Raw genomic sequence first — 21,086 nt, 5'->3', positions numbered from 1 at the left:
GCACTATTATTGATTCCTCTGAAGAAAGCGTTAGTCCTGCTGCTGCTGTTGCTGCTGCTGGGGGTGAATCGTCATCCCAGAGGCAGGTGAATAAAATGAGCAGTCCTACATTTCAGCAATTAACTGTGAAACAATCATTTGCGAGGGGAAGCAAATATGACAGCAGTCACCCAGTCGCCAAGCGAATCACAGACGCCATGGCTGCAATGTTAGTGTTAGATCTGCGTCCAATCTCCACAATAAACGCAGCTGGTTTTTCACAGTTAATTGAGGTTTTGTGTCCGCGTTACAGAATTCCATCGCGACACCATTTCTCCCGTAAAGCTATTCCACAACTATACCAAAAAGTGTGTAAAAATGTAGAGATTGCGCTGAAAAATGCCATTCTGCCCACTGTTCACTTAACCACAGATATGTGGACAAGTGGAAGTGGGCAAACCAAAGACTATATGACTGTGACAGCCCACTGGGTTGGTCATTCACCTTCACCAGCAGGAACAGCAGCAGCATGTACACCACTACGTAACATTTGTCACAGGCAGGCCACTCTTTGTATCACCGGCTTCACTAACAGGCATACGGCTGACAATTTGTTACGCAAACTGAGAGATGTGATTGATGCATGGCTTATACCACTCGGACTCTCCCCAGGGTATGTCATTTCAGATAACGCCAACAATATAGTGCGAGCATTACAGCTGGGTGATTTCCAACATATTCCCTGTTTTGCTCACACCATCAACTTGGTGGTGCAGAGCTTCCTACGAAATAACCGTGAGGTGCAGGAGATGCTTTCGGTGGCCCGTAAAATTTCAGGCCATTTCAGGCATTCAGCCACAGCATGTAGGAGATTACAGCAGCTCCAAGAGCAGTTTAACTTGCCCTGCCACCAACTTAAGCAAGAGGTGGTAACTCGGTGGAATTCCACCCTGTACATGCTTCAGAGGATGGAGGAACAGCGCAAAGCCATCCAAGCATATTGCACAAGTCATGACATTGGGAAAGGAGGGGGGATGTATTTCACTCTTGCACAGTGGGGAATCCTTTCAGTGCTGTGCAAGGTGCTGAAACCATTTGAAGTTGTGACATGTGAGGTCAGTGCAGACTCTGCTAGTTTGAGCCAAGTCATTCCTTTAATTAGACTATTGGAAAAGCAGCTTGAGAAAATGAAGGAGGAGCTGAAAGCAAGCAATTCAGCAAAGTATGTTGGCCTTGTCGATCAAGTACTTAATTCGCTTCACAATGATCCTCGAGTTATTAAGATCTTGAACTCGGATCAGTACGTTTTGGCCACTGTGCTTGATCCAAGGTTTAAAACCTACATTGAGTCTTTACTTGTAAATGAGCGAGATGTGAACTTTTGCAAGGAGCTATTGCTCAGCAAGTTGGCCGCTGAACTGGGCCTCGGCTTGACGACGTGTCCTCCTTCACTTTCTCAAGCTGTTGCTCGTAAAAAATTAAATTTCCAAAAAAGAAGCAGGGAAGACACAGGGGGCAGACGAGAACAATTTAACATCTGGGCTGGTTTGAAGGATTTTTCAAAAAAAAGTGTCACTTTGCCCATAAGTCCATCCAATATGAGTATAAACATGCAAAGGATGGTGGAGGATTACTTTCAAGAGGTAGTTGATATGGAAATGTCAGACAGTCCCTTTCCTTACTGGGAAGAAAAGCAGGCCATTTGGAAACCCATGTACAAACTTGCTTTGCAATACCTAAGCTGCCCACCCTCCAGTGTGTACTCTGAACGAGTGTTCAGCACAGCAGGGAACTTAGTCAGTGATCGCCGTAGAAGGTTACTTCCCAAAAATGTGGAGAAAATGATGTTTATAAAAATGAACTACATCTTCCACGAGGAAGGCCTTCACCATCCAAGACATCCAAGCACTGACTGTTCTCTAATGGCGGATTCAAGCGGCGATGAATTGATAGTCTGTGATGATGACGTACACACTGATGAGGGTGAGGATGAAGCTGAAGATGATGCCGATAACATCTTTTTAAAACTTTCTATGTAAGTGTAGGGTGCAATCTACCCCCAAAGAGGAAAGGGACTTGTGGCATTTCCATATCACATACCATCTTGAAAGGCTGCTGTTAGGGCAATTTATCCTTAAGGGTAGGGTGTCATAGACAGAGTGACCCTAAACTGGCTTTGTCCATTTTTCATAATATTGTACAGTCTATAATGGCTGAATTTTTTAGTATTTTATACAAGTGGAGGGGGGCCTAGAGAGACAGAAACCAAACTGGCTTTCTCCATGTCAATTAATATTGTACAGTCTATAATGGCTGAATTTTTTGGTATTTTATACAAGTGGAGGGGGGCCTAGAGAGACAGAGTGACCCCAAACTGTCTTTCTCCATGTCAATTAATATTGTACAGTCTATAATGGCTGAATTTTTTGGTATTTTATACAAGTGGAGGGGGGCCTAGAGAGACAGAGTGACCCCAAACTGTCTTTCTCCATGTCAATTAATATTGTACAGTCTATAATGGCTGAATTTTTTAGTATTTTATACAAGTGGAGGGGGGCCTAGAGAGACAGAAACCAAACTGGCTTTCTCCATGTCAATTAATATTGTACAGTCTATAATGGCTGAATTTTTTGCTATTTTATACAAGTGGAGGGGGGCCTTGAGAGACAGAAAGCAAACTGGCTTTTTCCATTTCTTTACATATTTAACTATAAGTGTAGGGTGTAATATACATTCAAAGACGATGGCTGCATTGCCAATATGCATAGATGGAGAGGAAGACAATCTGTTTTGTGTGTAGAATAGGCCTACCAACGAAGAATTAAACTGTTTTTTTGGATGATTTATTACCTCAACAATTAGATTACTTGTCTCTAAAACAGTTGGAGCACTAAATTGGGTTAATTTAGGCCCAAAAACATGGATTTTCCCAAAAAATAGCAAAACAAAACCAAACAAAACCAAAACCAAAACCAAAACACGCAATGGCGGTTTTGCAAAACCAAAACCAAAACCAAAACACGACGGTAATCCAGATCCAAAACCGAATCCAAAACCAAAACACGGGGGTCAGTGACCATCTCTAGAGAGAACAGAAGCTAGAATACCACTTGCTGGTGAAATGAATTGTTGGTATATAACATTTATACAGGATGTAGAATACTACTTACTCATTTTCAATTTCATTTGTAGAGACACCAGTGAAGAAACATGAAGAGCAAGCAAAAGAAAAGAAAGGTAACCAAAAAAAATTACATTACTTGATATGTTTCAGAGCTTTGTGTTCTAGCACACACATATAGGTGAATCCTTTCCCATCCCCTCTGGCACTGTTTGGCTCTCTATCGGTAGAAGCAGAGATCTGAAAGATCAGCTCTAATTTTCAGGCATGGAGCAATATTGTTGGATCATTCCTGCTCTAGATAGAACCAAGTAGCGCCAAACATGATCAACAGTGCTCTTGGATGTAGGTGAGCTCCAGAACCCTGCTAGTATAAACAAATATTTGCAGTTAAAAAAGTACTTTTAAGTTACAAAGTATTGAAATAATTTAATTTTTTCAAGTATTGTAATACTTTAGTTGATGATGATGTAGGGCAAAGTAGCATTCACTGCTATGCAAGGGACAGGTGATTTGGATAATTGAATGCATTGAAAGATTGTAGCTATCATATCAACCTACTATTGAGATACATTTTTAGTATATAGAGATAAGCAAATATAAAAATTATCGCTTCCTCACTAGCTATTTCTCTTGTTGAAATACCAGTGAAATATTAAATAAAGCCAACAGAACCTAAAATAGGAAACACAATAAAATGACTAAAGTGATCTAAAAACAAAATTTGACCGTATATTAACTGGATTGATATGCTGAGTTAAAACACAGATGTATATAAGTAAATGAAAGCTAGGTACACACTACAAAAAATTTCTCCCGTTGCGACAACTTTAACGATTTTACCAACGTCTGAAATTCCCGATCAGCATTCTGATTCATACATATACACTTACAGGATTTTACACAATTTGCCTTCCGATCTGTGCTCTTTATCTGTCATAGTAATCTTCTGAAAGGGCTGTGACTCTGTAAACTATATGAAGATCTGCCTACACTGAGGGTCGTGAGTTCATACACACTATAGAATTTGCCCAACACCGCTCTATCATTTATAGAGAATTTTAGTCCGGTTATAAAATCAAATGAAATTACTTGTTGTACTTTGGCACGATAAAATATGATCGTGGGAGCATATACATTAATGCAATATCACACATAACAGTCATTTATTGTGTGACTTGCATGATAATTAGGTAAAAATCCTGTATTATGGATTGCTGATATATAGAATTTACACAGGATGTAGACTGCTACTGACTGTTTATCGATTTACTTTGTAGAAACACCAGTGAAAAAACATGAAGAGTCAGCAAAAGAACAGAAGGGTAACCAAAAACACAAAAAATGACATTACTTCATATGTTTCAGAGCTGAGGATTCTAGCCCTCACATACAGCAGGATCATTTTCAATTACTTCTGGCACAGTTTTGCTCTCTTCGTATCAACAGAGATAGATTTTTAGTATTTAGAACTATCGCAAATATCAGAATTACCTCTTACTCACTAGCACTTTCTCTTGTAGAAACACCATTGAAACAACAGTTAGAGCCAGCAAAACCTAATATAGGAAACAGATAGAATGTCTCACCTGATCTGAAAAACAAAATTTCATTGTATTGCAAATGATCATAAAGTGCTATCGGTTGGCACTAATTTTTTAGAAATTTTCTTTGCAGAGACACCAGTGAAAAAACATGAAGAACCAGCAAAAGAAAAGAAAGGTAACCATATTATCATGTTTCAAGGTACCAGGTTCTGGTGCTCCCATTACCCTTTCCGTCAGTGCTGTTCATCCTTCTCTGTAGCTGCTGAGATCCAAAACAGTGGCTACAATTCAATGCCATGGAGCCCCTGTCCTGCAGCTTCCCTGCTATGGAGAGAGACAAGTAGAAATAAAGTCTACTGCCAGTGATTACAACTATAGCTGTGCATCTGCACACTGCTTAATAGAGAAATAGTGAGGATCATAGATGAGGAATTCCACCATAGTATTTTAATGTGGAGTGTAGTGGAGGGAGAGAACAGGAACTATGATACCACTTGCTGGTGAAATGAATTGTTGGTATATAACATTTACACAGGATGTAGACTATTAGTGACTCATTTTCAATTTCTTTAGTAGAGACACCAGTGAAGAAACATGAAGAGCCAGCAAAAGAAAAGAAAGGTAACCAAAAAAAGCTGACATTACTTAATTTGTATCAAAGCTTTGGGTTCTAGAACTTGCATATAGCTGGATCCTTTTCAAACCTGTCTCGCACTGTTCGGCTCTCTCAATGTAGCACAAGAAACACAAAATAGTTTCTCTAATTGAAAGACATAGAGCAATAGTGTTGGACCTTTCCTGCTCTAGACCGAGAGAACTAAAAAGGTTCAAAAGCATCAAAGGTTTTCAGCAGTGGTCCCCGATCTAGGTGAGCTCCAGGGCCCTGCTAATGTTAGCAAATATTGGGGGTTCCAAAATACTTTTTGGTTAGAAAGGCAGGAAATTTAATAAGTTACTGGGATAAATTTGAAACCCCTTTATACCCCATTCATACTGCACCAAAATCCCGGGTTTTTGCCGGGGCGAGCTCAAACGACCCGGGTCTTGGTGCAGTATGAATGGTACAAGTCAAAAATCCCGGGTCTAAAAACCCGGGTCTTCAACCCGGGTTTTTTCGAGGGGTAGTTCCCGGGTCGGACTTGGGTTGCCTGCACTATGAATGGTGCAACCCAAGTTTTTCAACCCGGGTTGCACAGAAAACAAGCTGATTGGCTGTCTGCCTGTCTCTGGAGGATTTGGAATTAGGTATTTCTCATTCATTTTATGCTTGCCAAAAAGAGGCCATTAATTTTCCATCTAGGAGTCTAGTCTTTTGGGGGTAATCATTGAAATATGCAATGCCTAGCTTTAAAAGCTCCTACAACCTTCCCTTAAATATATGTTTCCCAGTCTCTTTATGCCTTTCAGAAAGCCCTCCAAGTCTAGTACGACTAAATATATAAGCCAATTGGAGGTATCCTTTATTCATTATTGTATTATTGTATTATTATATTGTGTATCACCATTTTTCAGCCAATGAAAACTGCTCTGGTGATGACTCCCACAAATTGCCAGTGCACAGACTTGTGCAGTATGAATGGGGTCAACCCGGGAAATTCCTGGGTCCGAGGTGCAGTATTAATGGTGTTTCTGAGCTGGGACGCTCCGAGCCCCGGCAAAAACCCGGCTTGAAAAACCCGGGATATTGCCGGGGCGGCAGTATGAAAGCAGTATAAATTGTTTCAAGTATTGCAGGTCTTTAGTTGAGGATATGTGCAGATAGGCAACATTATCTGCATTGATATGGCATATAGAACAGGTGGTTTTGATAATGTTATGTATTGAAACTTTATAACTATTATACACGAACTATTGAGAAACAATTTTAGCACATTGAATTCTTGCAAATTTCAAACTCACCACTTACTCGCTAGCAATTTCTCTTGCAGAAATATCAGTGAATCAACCATTCACAATCCAGCAAAACCTATAATATGAAAGCTATAATATGAAACTGGATACATTTTATACCTATTCTTAAAACAATATCAGACTGTATAGCAAATTAAAAAAAAAGAGCCATAGATTGACTCTCACTCTTTAAAAATTTTCTTTGCAGAGACTCAAGTGAAAAAACATGAAGAACCAGCTAAAGAAAAAAAAGGTAACCATATTATCATGTTTCAAGTTATCAGTTTCTGGTGCTCCCATTATCCTTTCCTTCAGTGCTGCTCATCCTTCTCTGTAGCTGGAGAGATCCAAAACAGTGGCTACAATTCAATGCAATGGAGCCCCTGTCCTGCAGCTCCCCTGCTATGGAGAGAGCGAAGAAGAACTAAAGATTACTGCCAGAGATTACAACTATAGCTGTGCATCTGCACACTGATTTATAGAGAAATAGTGAGGATTATAGAGGAGGAAACCCACCATAGTATTTTAATTTGGAGTTTAGTGGAGGGAGAGAACAGAAGCTAGAATACCACTTGCTGGTGAAATGAATTGTTGGTATATAACATTTATACAGGATGTAGAATACTACTTACTCATTTTCAATTTCATTTGTAGAGACACCAGTGAAGAAACATGAAGAGCAAGCAAAAGAAAAGAAAGGTAACCAAAAAAAATTACATTACTTGATATGTTTCAGAGCTTTGTGTTCTAGCACACACATATAGGTGAATCCTTTCCCATCCCCTCTGGCACTGTTTGGCTCTCTATCGGTAGAAGCAGAGATCTGAAAGATCAGCTCTAATTTTCAGGCATGGAGCAATATTGTTGGATCATTCCTGCTCTAGATAGAACCAAGTAGCGCCAAACATGATCAACAGTGCTCTTGGATGTAGGTGAGCTCCAGAACCCTGCTAGTATGAACAAATATTCGCAGTTCAAAAAATACTTTTAAGTTAGAAAGTATTGAAATAATTTAATTTTTTCAAGTATTGTAATACTTTAGTTGATGATGATGTAGGGCAAAGTAGCATTCACTGCTATGCCAAGGACAGGTGATTTGGATAATTGAATGCATTGAAAGATTGTAGCTATCATACCACCTACTATTGAGATACATTTTTAGTATATAGAGATAAGCAAATATAAAAATTATCGCTTCCTCACTAGCTATTTCTCTTGTAGAAATACCAGTGAAATATTAAATAAAGCCAGCAGAACCTAAAATCGGAAACACAATAAAATGACTAAAGTGATCTAAAAACAAAATTTGACCGTATATTAACTGTATTGATATGCTGAGTTAAAACACAGATGTATATAAGTAAATGAAAGCTAGGTACACACTACAGAAAATTTCTCCCGTTGCGACAACTTTAACGATTTTACCAACTCATGAAATTCCCGATCAGCATTCTGATTCATACATATACACTTACAGGATTTTACACAATTTGCCTTCCGATCTGTGCTCTTTATCTGTCATAGTAATCTTCTGAAAGGGCTGTGACTCTGTAAACTATATGAAGATCTGCCTACACTGAGGGTCGTGAGTTCATACACACTATAGAATTTGCCCAACACCGCTCTATCATTTATAGAGAATTTTAGTCCGGTTATAAAATCAAATGAAATTACTTGTTGTACTTTGGCACGATAAAATATGATCGTGGGAGCATATACATTAATGCAATATCACACATAACAGTCATTTATTGTGTGACTTGCATGATAATTAGGTAAAAATCCTGTATTATGGATTGCTGATATATAGAATTTACAGAGGATGTAGAGTGCTACTGACTGTTTATCGATTTACTTTGTAGAAACACCAGTGAAAAAACATGAAGAGTCAGCAAAAGAACAGAAGGGTAACCAAAAACACAAAAAATGACATTACTTCATATGTTTCAGAGCTGAGGATTCTAGCCCTCACATACAGCAGGATCATTTTCAATTACTTCTGGCACAGTTTTGCTCTCTTCGTATCAACAGAGATAGATTTTTAGTATTTAGAACTATCGCAAATATCAGAATTACCTCTTACTCACTAGCACTTTCTCTTGTAGAAACACCATTGAAACAACAGTTAGAGCCAGCAAAACCTAATATAGGAAACAGATAGAATGTCTCAACTGATCTGAAAAACAAAATTTCATTGTATTGCAAATGATCATAAAGTGCTATTGATTGGCACTCATTTTTTAGAAATTTTCTTTGCAGAGACACCAGTGAAAAAACATGAAGAACCAGCAAAAGAAAAGAAAGGTAACCATATTATCATGTTTCAAGGTACCAGGTTCTGGTGCTCCCATTACCCTTTCCGTCAGTGCTGTTCATCCTTCTCTGTAGCTGCTGAGACCCAAAACAGTGGCTACAATTCAATGCCATGGAGCCCCTGTCCTGCAGCTTCCCTGCTATGGAGAGAGACAAGTAGAAATAAAGTCTACTGCCAGTGATTACAACTATAGCTGTGCATCTGCACACTGCTTAATAGAGAAATAGTGAGGATCATAGATGAGGAATTCCACCATAGTATTTTAATGTGGAGTGTAGTGGAGGGAGAGAACAGGAACTATGATACCACTTGCTGGTGAAATGAATTGTTGGTATATAACATTTACACAGGATGTAGACTATTAGTGACTCATTTTCAGTTTCTTTAGTAGAGACACCAGTGAAGAAACATGAAGAGCCAGCAAAAGAAAAGAAAGGTAACCAAAAAAAGCTGACATTACTTAATTTGTATCAGAGCTTTGGGTTCTAGCACTTGCATATAGCTGGATCCTTTTCAAACCTGTCTCGCACTGTTCGGCTCTCTCAATGTAGCACAAGAAACACAAAATAGTTTCTCTAATTGAAAGACATAGAGCAATAGTGTTGGACCTTTCCTGCTCCAGACCGAGAGAACTAAAAAGGTTCAAAAGCATCAAAGGTTTTCAGCAGTGGTCCACGATCTAGGTGAGCTCCAGGGCCCTGCTAATGTTAGCAAATATTGGGGGTTCCAAAATACTTTTTGGTTAGAAACGCAGGAAATTTAATAAATTACTGGGATAAATTTGAAACCCCATTATACCCCATTCATACTGCACCAAAATCCCAGGTTTTTGCCGGGGCGAGCTCAAACGTCCCGGGTCTTGGTGCAGTATGAATGGTACAAGTCAAAAATCCCGGGTCTAAAAACCCGGGTCTTCAACCCGGGTTTTTTCGAGGGGAAATTCCCGGGTCGGACTTGGGTTGCCTGCACTATGAATGGTGCAATCCAGGTTTTTCAACCCGGGTTGCACAGAAAACAAGCTGATTGGCTGTCTGCCTGTCTCTGGAGGATTTGGAATTAGGTATTTCTCATTCATTTTATGCTTGCCAAAAAGAGGCCATTAATTTTCCATCTAGAAGTCTAGTCTTTTGGGGTAATCATTGAAATATGCAATGTCTAGCTTTAAAAGCTCCTACAACCTTCCCTTAAATATATGTTTCCCAGTCTCTTTATGCCTTTCAGAAAGCCCTCCAAGTCTAGTACGACTAAATATATAAGCCAATTGGAGGTATCCTTTATTCATTATTGTATTATTGTATTATTATATTGTGTATCACCATTTTTCAGCCAATGAAAACTGCTCTGGTGATGACTCCCACAAATTGCCAGTGCACAGACTTGTGCAGTATGAATGGGGTCAACCCGGGAAATTCCTGGGTCCGAGGTGCAGTATTAATGGTGTTTCTGAGCTGGGACGCTCCGAGCCCCGGCAAAAACCCGGCTTGAAAAACCCGGGATATTGCCGGGGCGGCAGTGATGAAAGCAGTATAAATTGTTTCAAGTATTGCAGGTCTTTAGTTGAGGATATGTGCAGATAGGCAACATTATCTGCATTGATATGGCATATAGAACAGGTGGTTTTGATAATGTTATGTATTGAAACTTTATAACTATTATACACGAACTATTGAGAAACAATTTTAGCACATTAAATTCTTGCAAATTTCAAACTCACCACTTACTCGCTAGCAATTTCTCTTGCAGAAATATCAGTGAATCAACCATTCACAATCCAGCAAAACCTATAATATGAAAGCTATAATATGAAACTGGATACATTTTATACCTATTCTTAAAACAATATCAGACTGTATAGCAAATTAAAAAAAAGAGCCATAGATTGACTCTCACTCTTTAAAAATTTTCTTTGCAGAGACTCAAGTGAAAAAACATGAAGAACCAGCTAAAGAAAAAAAAGGTAACCATATTATCATGTTTCAAGTTATCAGTTTCTGGTGCTCCCATTATCCTTTCCTTCAGTGCTGCTCATCCTTCTCTGTAGCTGGAGAGATCCAAAACAGTGGCTACAATTCAATGCAATGGAGCCCCTGTCCTGCAGCTCCCCTGCTATGGAGAGAGCGAAGAAGAACTAAAGATTACTGCCAGAGATTACAACTATAGCTGTGCATCTGCACACTGATTTATAGAGAAATAGTGAGGATTATAGAGGAGGAAACCCACCATAGTATTTTAATTTGGAGTTTAGAAGAGGGAGAGAACAGAAGCTAGAATACCACTTGCTGGTGAAATGAATTGTTGGTATATAACATTTATACAGGATGTAGAATACTACTTACTCATTTTCAATTTCATTTGTAGAGACACGAGTGAAGAAACATGAAGAGCAAGCAAAAGAAAAGAAAGGTAACCAAAAAAAATTACATTACTTGATATGTTTCAGAGCTTTGTGTTCTAGCACACACATATAGGTGAATCCTTTCCCATCCCCTCTGGCACTGTTTGGCTCTCTATCGGTAGAAGCAGAGATCTGAAAGATCAGCTCTAATTTTCAGGCATGGAGCAATATTGTTGGATCATTCCTGCTCTAGATAGAACCAAGTAGCGCCAAACATGATCAACAGTGCTCTTGGATGTAGGTGAGCTCCAGAACCCTGCTAGTATGAACAAATATTCGCAGTTCAAAAAATACTTTTAAGTTAGAAAGTATTGAAATAATTTAATTTTTTCAAGTATTGTAATACTTTAGTTGATGATGATGTAGGGCAAAGTAGCATTCACTGCTATGCCAAGGACAGGTGATTTGGATAATTGAATGCATTGAAAGATTGTAGCTATCATACCACCTACTATTGAGATACATTTTTAGTATATAGAGATAAGCAAATATAAAAATTATCGCTTCCTCACTAGCTATTTCTCTTGTAGAAATACCAGTGAAATATTAAATAAAGCCAGCAGAACCTAAAATCGGAAACATAATAAAATGACTAAAGTGATCTAAAAACAAAATTTGACCGTATATTAACTGTATTGATATGCTGAGTTAAAACACAGATGTATATAAGTAAATGAAAGCTAGGTACACACTACAGAAAATTTCTCCCGTTGCGAAAACTTTAACGATTTTACCAATGTCCGAAATTCCTGATCAGCGTTCTGATTCATACATATACACTTACAGGATTTTACACAATTTGCCTTCCGATCTGTGCTCTTTATCTGTCATAGTAATCTTCTGAAAGGGCTGTGACTCTGTAAACTATATGAAGATCTGCCTACACTGAGGGTCGTGAGTTCATACACACTATAGAATTTGCCCAACACCGTTCTATCATTTATAGAGAATTTTAGTCCGGTTATAAAATCAAATGAAATTACTTGTTGTACTTTGGCACGATAAAATATGATCATGGGAGCATATACATTAATGCAATATCACACATAACAGTCATTTATTGTGTGACTTGCATGATAATTAGGTAAAAATCCTGTATTATGGATTGCTGATATATAGAATTTACACAGGATGTAGACTGCTACTGACTGTTTATCGATTTACTTTGTAGAAACACCAGTGAAAAAACATGAAGAGTCAGCAAAAGAACAGAAGGGTAACCAAAAACACAAAAAATGACATTACTTCATATGTTTCAGAGCTGAGGATTCTAGCCCTCACATACAGCAGGATCATTTTCAATTACTTCTGGCACAGTTTTGCTCTCTTCGTATCAACAGAGATAGATTTTTAGTATTTAGAACTATCGCAAATATCAGAATTACCTCTTACTCACTAGCACTTTCTCTTGTAGAAACACCATTGAAACAACAGTTAGAGCCAGCAAAACCTAATATAGGAAACAGATAGAATGTCTCAACTGATCTGAAAAACGAAATTTCATTGTATTGCAAATGATCATAAAGTGCTATCGATTGGCACTCATTTTTTAGAAATTTTCTTTGCAGAGACACCAGTGAAAAAACATGAAGAACCAGCAAAAGAAAAGAAAGGTAACCATATTATCATGTTTCAAGGTACGAGGTTCTGGTGCTCCCATTACCCTTTCCTTCAGTGCTGTTCATCCTTCTCTGTAGCTGCTGAGATCCAAAACAGTGGCTACAATTCAATGCCATGGAGTCCTGTCCTGCAGCTCCCCTGCTATGGAGAGAGACAAGTAGAAATAAAGTCTACTGCCAGTGATTACAACTATAGCTGTGCATCTGCACACTGCTTAATAGAGAAATAGTGAGGATCATAGATGAGGAATTCCACCATAGTATTTTAATGTGGAGTGTAGTGGAGGGAGAGAACAGGAACTATCATACCACTTGCTGGTGAAAAGAATTGTTGGTATATAACATTTACACAGGATGTAGACTATTATTGACTCATTTTCAGTTTCTTTAGTAGAGACACCAGTGAAGAAACATGAAGAGCCAGCAAAAGAAAAGAAAGGTAACCAAAAAAAGCTGACATTACTTAATTTGTATCAGAGCTTTGGGATCTAGCGCTCGCATATAGCTGGATCCTTTTCAAACCTGTCTGGCACTGTTCGGCTATCTCAATGTAGCACAAGAAACACAAAATGGTGTCTCTAACTGAAAGACACAGAGCAATAGTGTTGGACCTTTCCTGCTCCAGACCAAGAGAACTAAAAAGGTTCAAAAGCATTAAAGGTTTTCAGCAGTGGTCCAGGATCTAGTTAAGCTCTAGGACCCTGCTAATGTGAGCAAATATTGGGGGTTCCAAAATACTTTTTAGTTAGAAAGACAGGGGATTTTAAAAATTACTGGAATACATTTGAAACCCCTTTAATTGTTTCAAGTATTGCAGGTTTTTAGTTGAGGATATGTGCAGATAGGCAACATTATCTGCATTGATATGGCATATAGAACAGGTGGTTTTGATAATATTATGTATTGAAACTTTATAACTATTATACACAAACTATTGAGAAACAATTTTAGCACATTGAATTCTTGCAAATTTCAAAATCCCCACTTACTCGCTAGCAATTTCACTTGTAGAAATATCAGTGAATCAACCATTCACGATCCAGCAAAACCTATAATATGAAAGCTATAATATGAAACTGGATACATTTTATACCTATTCTTAATATCAAACTGTACAGCAAATTAAAAAAAGAGCCATAGATTGACTCTCACTCTTTAAAAATTTCCTTTGCAGAGACTCAAGTGAAAAAACATGAAGAACCAGCTAAAGAAAAGAAAGGTAACCATATTATCATGTTTCAAGGTACCAGGTTCTGGTGCTCCCATTACCCTTTCCTTCAGTGCTGTTCATCCTTCTCCTTAGCTGCTGAGATCCAAAACAGTGGCTACAATTCAATGCAATGGAGCCCCTGTCCTGCAGCTCCCCTGTTATGGAGAGAGAAAAGTAGAAATAATGGCTACTGCCAGTGATTAAAACTATAGCAGTGCATCTGCACACTGGTTAATAGAGAAATATTGAGGATCTTTGAGGAGGAATCATACGATAGTACTTTAATTTGGAGTGTAGTGGAGGGAGAGAACAGAAGCTATGATACCACTTGCTGGTGAGATGAATTGTTGCTATATAACATTTACACAGCATGTAGACTACTAGTCATAGCTGGATTAAGGGGGGGGCACAGGGGGCACGTGCCCCGGGCCCCCCTCTCTCCGAGGGCCCCCCGCCGCCGCGCACATAACTTCTACTGATTTTTTTTATTATTTTTTTTTACACTTTTTTATCTTTTTAGCGGCGGCGGAAGGGGGGGTGTTCGGGGCTCCCTTCGTTGGTGGGGGGAGCCGGGTAGTAAAAAAAGATACACTACTCACCTCACCGCGGCGCTGGCATCCTTCCTCCTCCCTCCTCTCTGCACTGTTGATACTGAATGACAGGCGTGACGTCATCAAGTCACGCCTGTCCTTCAGTGAGGGACAGCGCGGAGAGGACCAGGAAAGAAAAAAGAAGACAGAAGAGAGGACAAGAAAGAAGCTAACAGAAAGGTAAGTAAAAAAAAAAAGGGAATAACGCAGAAAGGCACTATGGAGGAAATAGGAAAGAAGAGAGGCACAGTATGGAGGAAATAGGAAAGAAGAGAGGCACAGTATGGAGGAAATAGGAAAGAAGAGAGGCACAGTATGGAGGAAATAGGAAAGAAGAGAGGCACAGTATGGAGGAAATAGGAAAGAAGAAAGGCACAGTATGGAGGAAATAGGAAAGAAGAGAGGCACAGTATGGAGGTAAAAGGAAAGAAGAGAGGCACAGTATGGAGGAAATAGGAAAGAAGAGAGGCACAGTATGGAGGTAAAAGGAAAGAAGAGAGGCACAGTATGGAGGAAATAGGAAAGAAGAGAGGCACAGTATGGAGGTAAAAGGAAAGAAGAGAGGCACAGTATGGAGGAAATAGGAAAGAAGAGAGGCACAGTATGGAGGTAAAAGGAAAGAAGAGAGGCACAGTATGGAGGTAAAAGGAAAGAAGAGAGGCACAGTATGGAGGTAAAAGGAAAGAAGAGAGGCACAGTATGGAGGTAAAAGGAAAGAAGAGAGGCACAGTATGGAGGTAAAAGGAAAGAAGAGAGGCACAGTATGGAGGTAATAGGAAAGAAGAGAGGCACAGTATGGAGGTAAAAGGAAAGAAGAGAGGCACAGTATGGAGGTAAAAGGGGGAGAAGAGAGGCACAGTATGGAGGTAAAAGGGGGAGAAGAGAGGCACAGTATGGAGGAAAAAGGGGGAGAGGAGAGGCACACTATGGGGGAAAAAGGGGGAGAAGAAAGGCACAGTATGGAGGAAAAATGGGGAGAAGAGAGGCACACTATGGGGGAAAAAGGGGGAGAAGAGTGGCACAGTAAGGAAAAAGGGGGAGAGGCACAGCATGAGAAAAAAGGGGGGAGAAAGGCACAGTATAAGAAAAAAGGGTGAGAGACACAGCATGAGGAAAAAGGGGGGGGGGAGAGACACAATAGTGGGGACAATTAATTTAAGATGGGGTGGTTTGGGGAGAATGAGGTCCCTTTATTAAATGTGCCTATGAATTATTTAATGGCAGTGACGGTTGCGGGAAATAGGTATATTTCTGAAATGTAAATACTATTAATTTATTGCTGGGGCTGTTTGTAGGGAGGGAAATAGGTTTATTTATTAAATGTGAATACTATTATTTTAATCCTGGGGCTGGAGGAAGGCCTAATTATTAATCATGGGTGGTACTGATTTAACGCCGGGGGTGGCTGTAATTTTCTAAATGTACCCATTTTTTTTCTCCAAATAGGGCCCCTAATATTCCAGGATCCAGACAAGCCGCAACTAAAGAAACCTGCAGCACAGGTGGTGAAAGTGAGAAGAACAGGTAGGAGAGAGCAGCAAAGTCTGTGAAATGTTGTGATTCTAGTGGGACAATCCCAATTTTTGGTGACCGTTCAATGGTGTACACAACAATGCAGTTTTTTTGTCTGTAGGAGGGTGGCCTGGCCATGCCCAGTGATGCATTATCAATGGTATTTTAATTTGCGGTATAACTGCTAGTTTTAATGTGCATTATAAATTTTATTTTTAAAGTGCGGTATCATTGCTAGTTTTAGTGTACATTATCAATGGTATTTTTAATGTGTGATATCATTGCTAGTTTTAATGTGTGGTGTCAATACCCATTTTAATATGGTGTTTTGATGATTGTTTTAATGTACAGTATTTTAGTTTGTGGAAGCAATGATTTTTCTTATGCAGACAACCTAAGTGAGCCCTCTGGGGGAGCTGTAAGTGTCATACTGTGGGCTGTACGTGATGTAATGCAGGATGTGTCACTATGCCCTTAATTTTAGATCTTAGGGGCCCCCCTGTCTTAAGTGCCCCGGGCCCCCCGAAGCCTTAATCCGGCTCTGCTACTAGTGACTCATTTTCAATTTCATTTGTAGAGACACCAGTGAAGAAACATGAAGAGCCAGCAAAAGAAAATAAAGGTAGCCAAAAAAACCTGACACCCTCTTTCCTTGGCTAGGGTGTGTGTACTAATCTTTGTGTGTCCTGTCTGCAAATGCACTCTTTATCAGTTTTGCTCAGTGCCTCTATCTTAGTCTAAGTACTGCAGGCTCTTTGTGGGGTAGTGTTCTGGAGTTAGCAACACCAGAGAGAGACCAAAGAACCCTCTGCCCCCTACACTGAACCACAGGCACACACAAAGGAAATATTCTCACACCAAATTAGTCTTTCTAATTTTATATATAATTATACTGCTATAATGTGAGCAATACAATAGCATAAGTATAACAAAAAACACACTATAACGTTTTGTGCATAGCACCTAAAACAGATCTCTCTAGTATATTATAAGCTTGAGGTACCTATATTACCACTTATATAATACTTCCTACACTAAAATATTGATATAAATCTATATACGATATCTATCTAAATGACTTTAAACCTCTATAAACATTTAAAATAGTAATACAGTCCTCATTATGCAAATGCATATATATCTATATGGGTATGCAGCTTTATTACAAGGCAGTTGGAATATAGGCCCCATCTCCTTTCAGTTCCAATATAAAGCAGTTGGCAACTTGAAGTGCAATATCCTCTCTGTAAATATTACTTGTATAACAGTACACTTTTGCTGCTTTCTTTTAATTTGTTTAAGTCCAATCACTCTAACTAACTATCCCTATCTAGCTATTGAACATGTCTCAGTACGATTTCTTGAATAATATAAGAAATATGAGTACTTATCAGCCTCTCTTTTTCTCTCTTTGCTCCTCTGTTCATATCTCTTACAGCAGTCCAGCTTATAATCTCTCCTGTTATGGCACTCTCTCTTTCTATACAGCGATGGTCTCTCTCATCACAGCTGTATCCCTTGTTTAATTCTGTTTTCTCTCCTCTCCTCCATACTCCTTCTCCTCTTCCAACTGCTACGCATCAACTGCCAGGAACCAGTCACAGGGGCAAACGCAGGATTTGAGGAGGGGGGTTTCCACAGCACACCACCGGTGGACGTGACCAACATGCATGGGGGCGTGGCTATAATTTTAGACAGTGATAAGTAGCTCTCCAACTCTTCCAATTCCCCATTAAATACACAAGCAATGCTGCGTGCACTACTGTTAGGTGCATGCAGCTCCCCCTTCATGAGTAGAGCAGTGTGAAGTGAAACATACCTCCCAACTGTCCCTGTAGTCGAGACAATGTCCTGACTGAGTGGTTCAGTCCCCCACCTCAGGACTGCCCCCACCAGAATCAGGACATTTGCAAGAATGCCCTGCTCTCTCCTACCTGTTCTTCCCGCTTTCAATACTTGTTGCTGCCGCTTGGGTCCTAAGCTCAGTTGTGCTTGTCTGGATCCTGGAATGTTGGTTCCCTGTTTGAAAATAGAATAGGTACATGACATATAGAAATATCAGCAATGAGTGAACACAGTAGGCCTCCCTGCCTCTATGCAGTCCGACATTAAATCAAAACAATTCATGTTTTATTATTAGTGCCCCTTTCCTGTAACCAACCCGACTATAAAATAATGTTATTCACTTTTAATAAAAAGACTCATTTCCCCCAAACAACCCCACCATTAAATTAATAGTAATCCCATTTATTAAATAAACCTATTTCCTACCATACTTTAAATAACTTGCATTCACTTTTAAGAAATAGCAATCTGTTTTCCAAAACTCTGCCACACAATTAATAGTGACCAAATCACCCAACATTAAATTAATCATCCCACCCTACATTGATAAGTCTGCACCAACCCCACTATTAAATTAAATTGCCCCACCATCACCCCACAAACTAAATAACACCCATTAAGTAGCCACTACCTACCTCACACATTACATTGCCACAAGCCTCTTGTGCCCTCACACACTCTACACTGTCACAAGCCCCCTGTGCCCTAACACACATTATACTGCCACAAGCCCCCTGCTGCCCTCACACACACATATTATACTGCCACAAGCCCCCTGCTGCCCTCACACACATTAGACTGCCACAAGCCCCCTGCTGCCCTCACACACATTATACTGCCACAAGCTCCCTGCTGCCATCACACACATTTTACTGCCACAAGCCCCCTGCTGCCCTCACACACATTAGACTGACACAAGCCCCCTGCTGCCTTCACACACATTAGACTGACACAAGCCCCCTGCTGCCCTCACACACATTTTACTGCCAAAAGCCCCCTGCTGCCCTCACACACATTAGACTGCCACAAGCTCCCTTGTCAAAAAACAAACACACACTAACCTTGCTCTCTGCTGCATCACTCCACGCTGCTCAGACAGGAAGTCTGAGCCTAATCAACAGGCAGGCTCACGATTGGCTGCCTGCTGCTGCCAATGACCACCAATGATGTTTTTATTAACTTTCTTTTTCCCCACCCCTGTCCCGCTCGTGGCACCCCCCATCCCCCGCTTCCTTAGTTGAGGATGTAAGCATGTAGGGCAACATTATCTGCTTTGATATGCCAAATTGGTCAGTTGGTTTTGATAATTTAATGTACTGAAACATGGTCGCTATCATGCCACCTACTATTGAGATAAATTGTCAGTATATAGCATTAATACAAGATTCAGATTACGACTCACTATCAGTTTCTTTTTTAGAGACACCAGTGAAACAACAAGGACAGCCACCAAAACCTAAATTAGGTAAACAGATTAAATGTCATACGTAATCTAAAACCAAAATCTGACTCTATAGCAAATTACCAAAATACATACTATAGTTTGACTCTCACTATTTAGAAATTTCTTTTGCAGAGACACCAGTGATAAAACCTGAAGAACCAGCAAAAGAAAAGAAAGGTAACTATATTATCATATTTCATGGTACCCGGTTTCCAGGGCTCCTTGCCTTCATCATTGCTAATCTCACTCTGTAACAGCAGAGTTCCAAAACAGTAGCTGTAATTCAAAGCCATGGAGAAACATTCTTGAAGCCCCCCTGCTTTGTAGAGTGCCAAAGGCTACTGCCAGTGATGACAACTAAAGCTATTTGTCTGCACACTATATATTATAGAAAAATTGTGAGGGTATCAAGGAAGGAATCCCACGACAGTACTATCATTTTAAAAGGAGAGAGGTTTAATAAACTCTCTAAAGATTCAGTATCTCCCTTTATTGTTACAACAATTAATAGAGTGTCGTGGAGGAGACAATCAGGAAGCAACCATTAACTGTGTTGATATCCTAAATTGATGTGCTTACTTTCAAGTTAGAAAGGCAGGAGATTTCAAAAATTTCTTTTATAAATCAGAAACCCATTTAATTATTTCATGTATTGTGAGACGTTAATTGAGGATGTATGCGCAGAGGGCAACATTATATGCATTGATATGCCAGGTGGATCAAGTGGTTTTGATAATTTAATACATTAAAACATTGCAGCTGCCATACCACCTACTAATGGAAAACATTTTTAAACATTTATGATATAGAATTATCATAAATACCAAAATTACTAATTACTCACTAGCAAATTCTCATGTAGATACACCAATGAAACAAAAAGGAGAGTCAGCAAAACCTATCATAGAAAATCTCTGATCTAAAAACAAAATCGGACTGTACAGCAAACTACCAAAAAAGTACAATAGACTAAGTCTCAGTGTTTAGAAATATCCTTTGAGACACCAGTGATAAAACATGAAGTAAAAGAAAAGGAAGGTAACTATTAGAGATGAGTGGCTCCAATTATGTGAAATTCAACAGACCCGAGTTTTGGGGTTTCTAGTCGAACCAAAACATGACACAGTTACTTGAACCAAAATTTTGGATCTTGCGAGTTTTGGATCAATGTCTTTTATATATATAGCCCCTCCTGTTTCCATCTGCCATTTTAGAAGAGATAGCATGTAGGGATGAAAGTAGCTGAAATGCTGTGCTCTGAAAATTCCATGTAAATGGTTAGACAGGGTGAAAAAGATAATTTATAATATATAACATAGAAAGTAATAGCTCTGATTTCCTGATTTTACTGCAATTTATGTAGAGATGTATGTAGAGATCAGTGTGCTAGAATATATATTATTGCTATATGATACTAATACTAGTATTTAGTGGATTAAATGTATGGTACTGCTGCTGTATGATTCTGAGCAGCACAGCCCAAAAAAACAAATATATTACTTGCTTTTAATATCCAAAGTGTTCCTAGTCCAGTGTTTCCCAAACTCAGTCTTCGGGGACCCCTATCAGTTCATGTTTTCCATCTCTCTTTGCTGGAGCAAAGGTGTATTCATTGCTGAC

The 21,086-nt window shown here is 39.3% G+C and overlaps 1 protein-coding gene across 1 annotated transcript in view; it reads left to right on the top strand.

Annotated features, from left to right (window-relative positions):
- Nucleotides 1–21,086, top strand: part of TRDN (triadin) — a 535,205-nt gene that overhangs the window by 500,773 nt on the left and 13,346 nt on the right. The window contains exons 84-101 of the mRNA XM_075200931.1: nucleotides 3,172–3,216; nucleotides 4,381–4,425; nucleotides 4,778–4,822; nucleotides 5,221–5,268; nucleotides 6,746–6,790; nucleotides 7,192–7,236; nucleotides 8,400–8,444; nucleotides 8,797–8,841; nucleotides 9,231–9,287; nucleotides 10,764–10,808; nucleotides 11,210–11,254; nucleotides 12,418–12,462; nucleotides 12,815–12,859; nucleotides 13,248–13,304; nucleotides 14,040–14,084; nucleotides 16,755–16,799; nucleotides 19,443–19,487; nucleotides 19,599–19,643. Of these exons, the coding sequence (XP_075057032.1) occupies nucleotides 3,172–3,216; nucleotides 4,381–4,425; nucleotides 4,778–4,822; nucleotides 5,221–5,268; nucleotides 6,746–6,790; nucleotides 7,192–7,236; nucleotides 8,400–8,444; nucleotides 8,797–8,841; nucleotides 9,231–9,287; nucleotides 10,764–10,808; nucleotides 11,210–11,254; nucleotides 12,418–12,462; nucleotides 12,815–12,859; nucleotides 13,248–13,304; nucleotides 14,040–14,084; nucleotides 16,755–16,799; nucleotides 19,443–19,487; nucleotides 19,599–19,643 (837 nt within the window). The remainder of the gene's footprint in view (nucleotides 1–3,171; nucleotides 3,217–4,380; nucleotides 4,426–4,777; nucleotides 4,823–5,220; nucleotides 5,269–6,745; nucleotides 6,791–7,191; nucleotides 7,237–8,399; nucleotides 8,445–8,796; nucleotides 8,842–9,230; nucleotides 9,288–10,763; nucleotides 10,809–11,209; nucleotides 11,255–12,417; nucleotides 12,463–12,814; nucleotides 12,860–13,247; nucleotides 13,305–14,039; nucleotides 14,085–16,754; nucleotides 16,800–19,442; nucleotides 19,488–19,598; nucleotides 19,644–21,086) is intronic.

This window comes from Mixophyes fleayi, chromosome 3 (assembly GCF_038048845.1).
Source record: "Mixophyes fleayi isolate aMixFle1 chromosome 3, aMixFle1.hap1, whole genome shotgun sequence".
Taxonomy (NCBI): Eukaryota; Metazoa; Chordata; class Amphibia; order Anura; family Limnodynastidae; genus Mixophyes; species Mixophyes fleayi.
The sequence above is the reverse complement of the archived record's forward strand: the minus strand, read 5'-3'. Positions and strand labels throughout refer to the sequence as shown.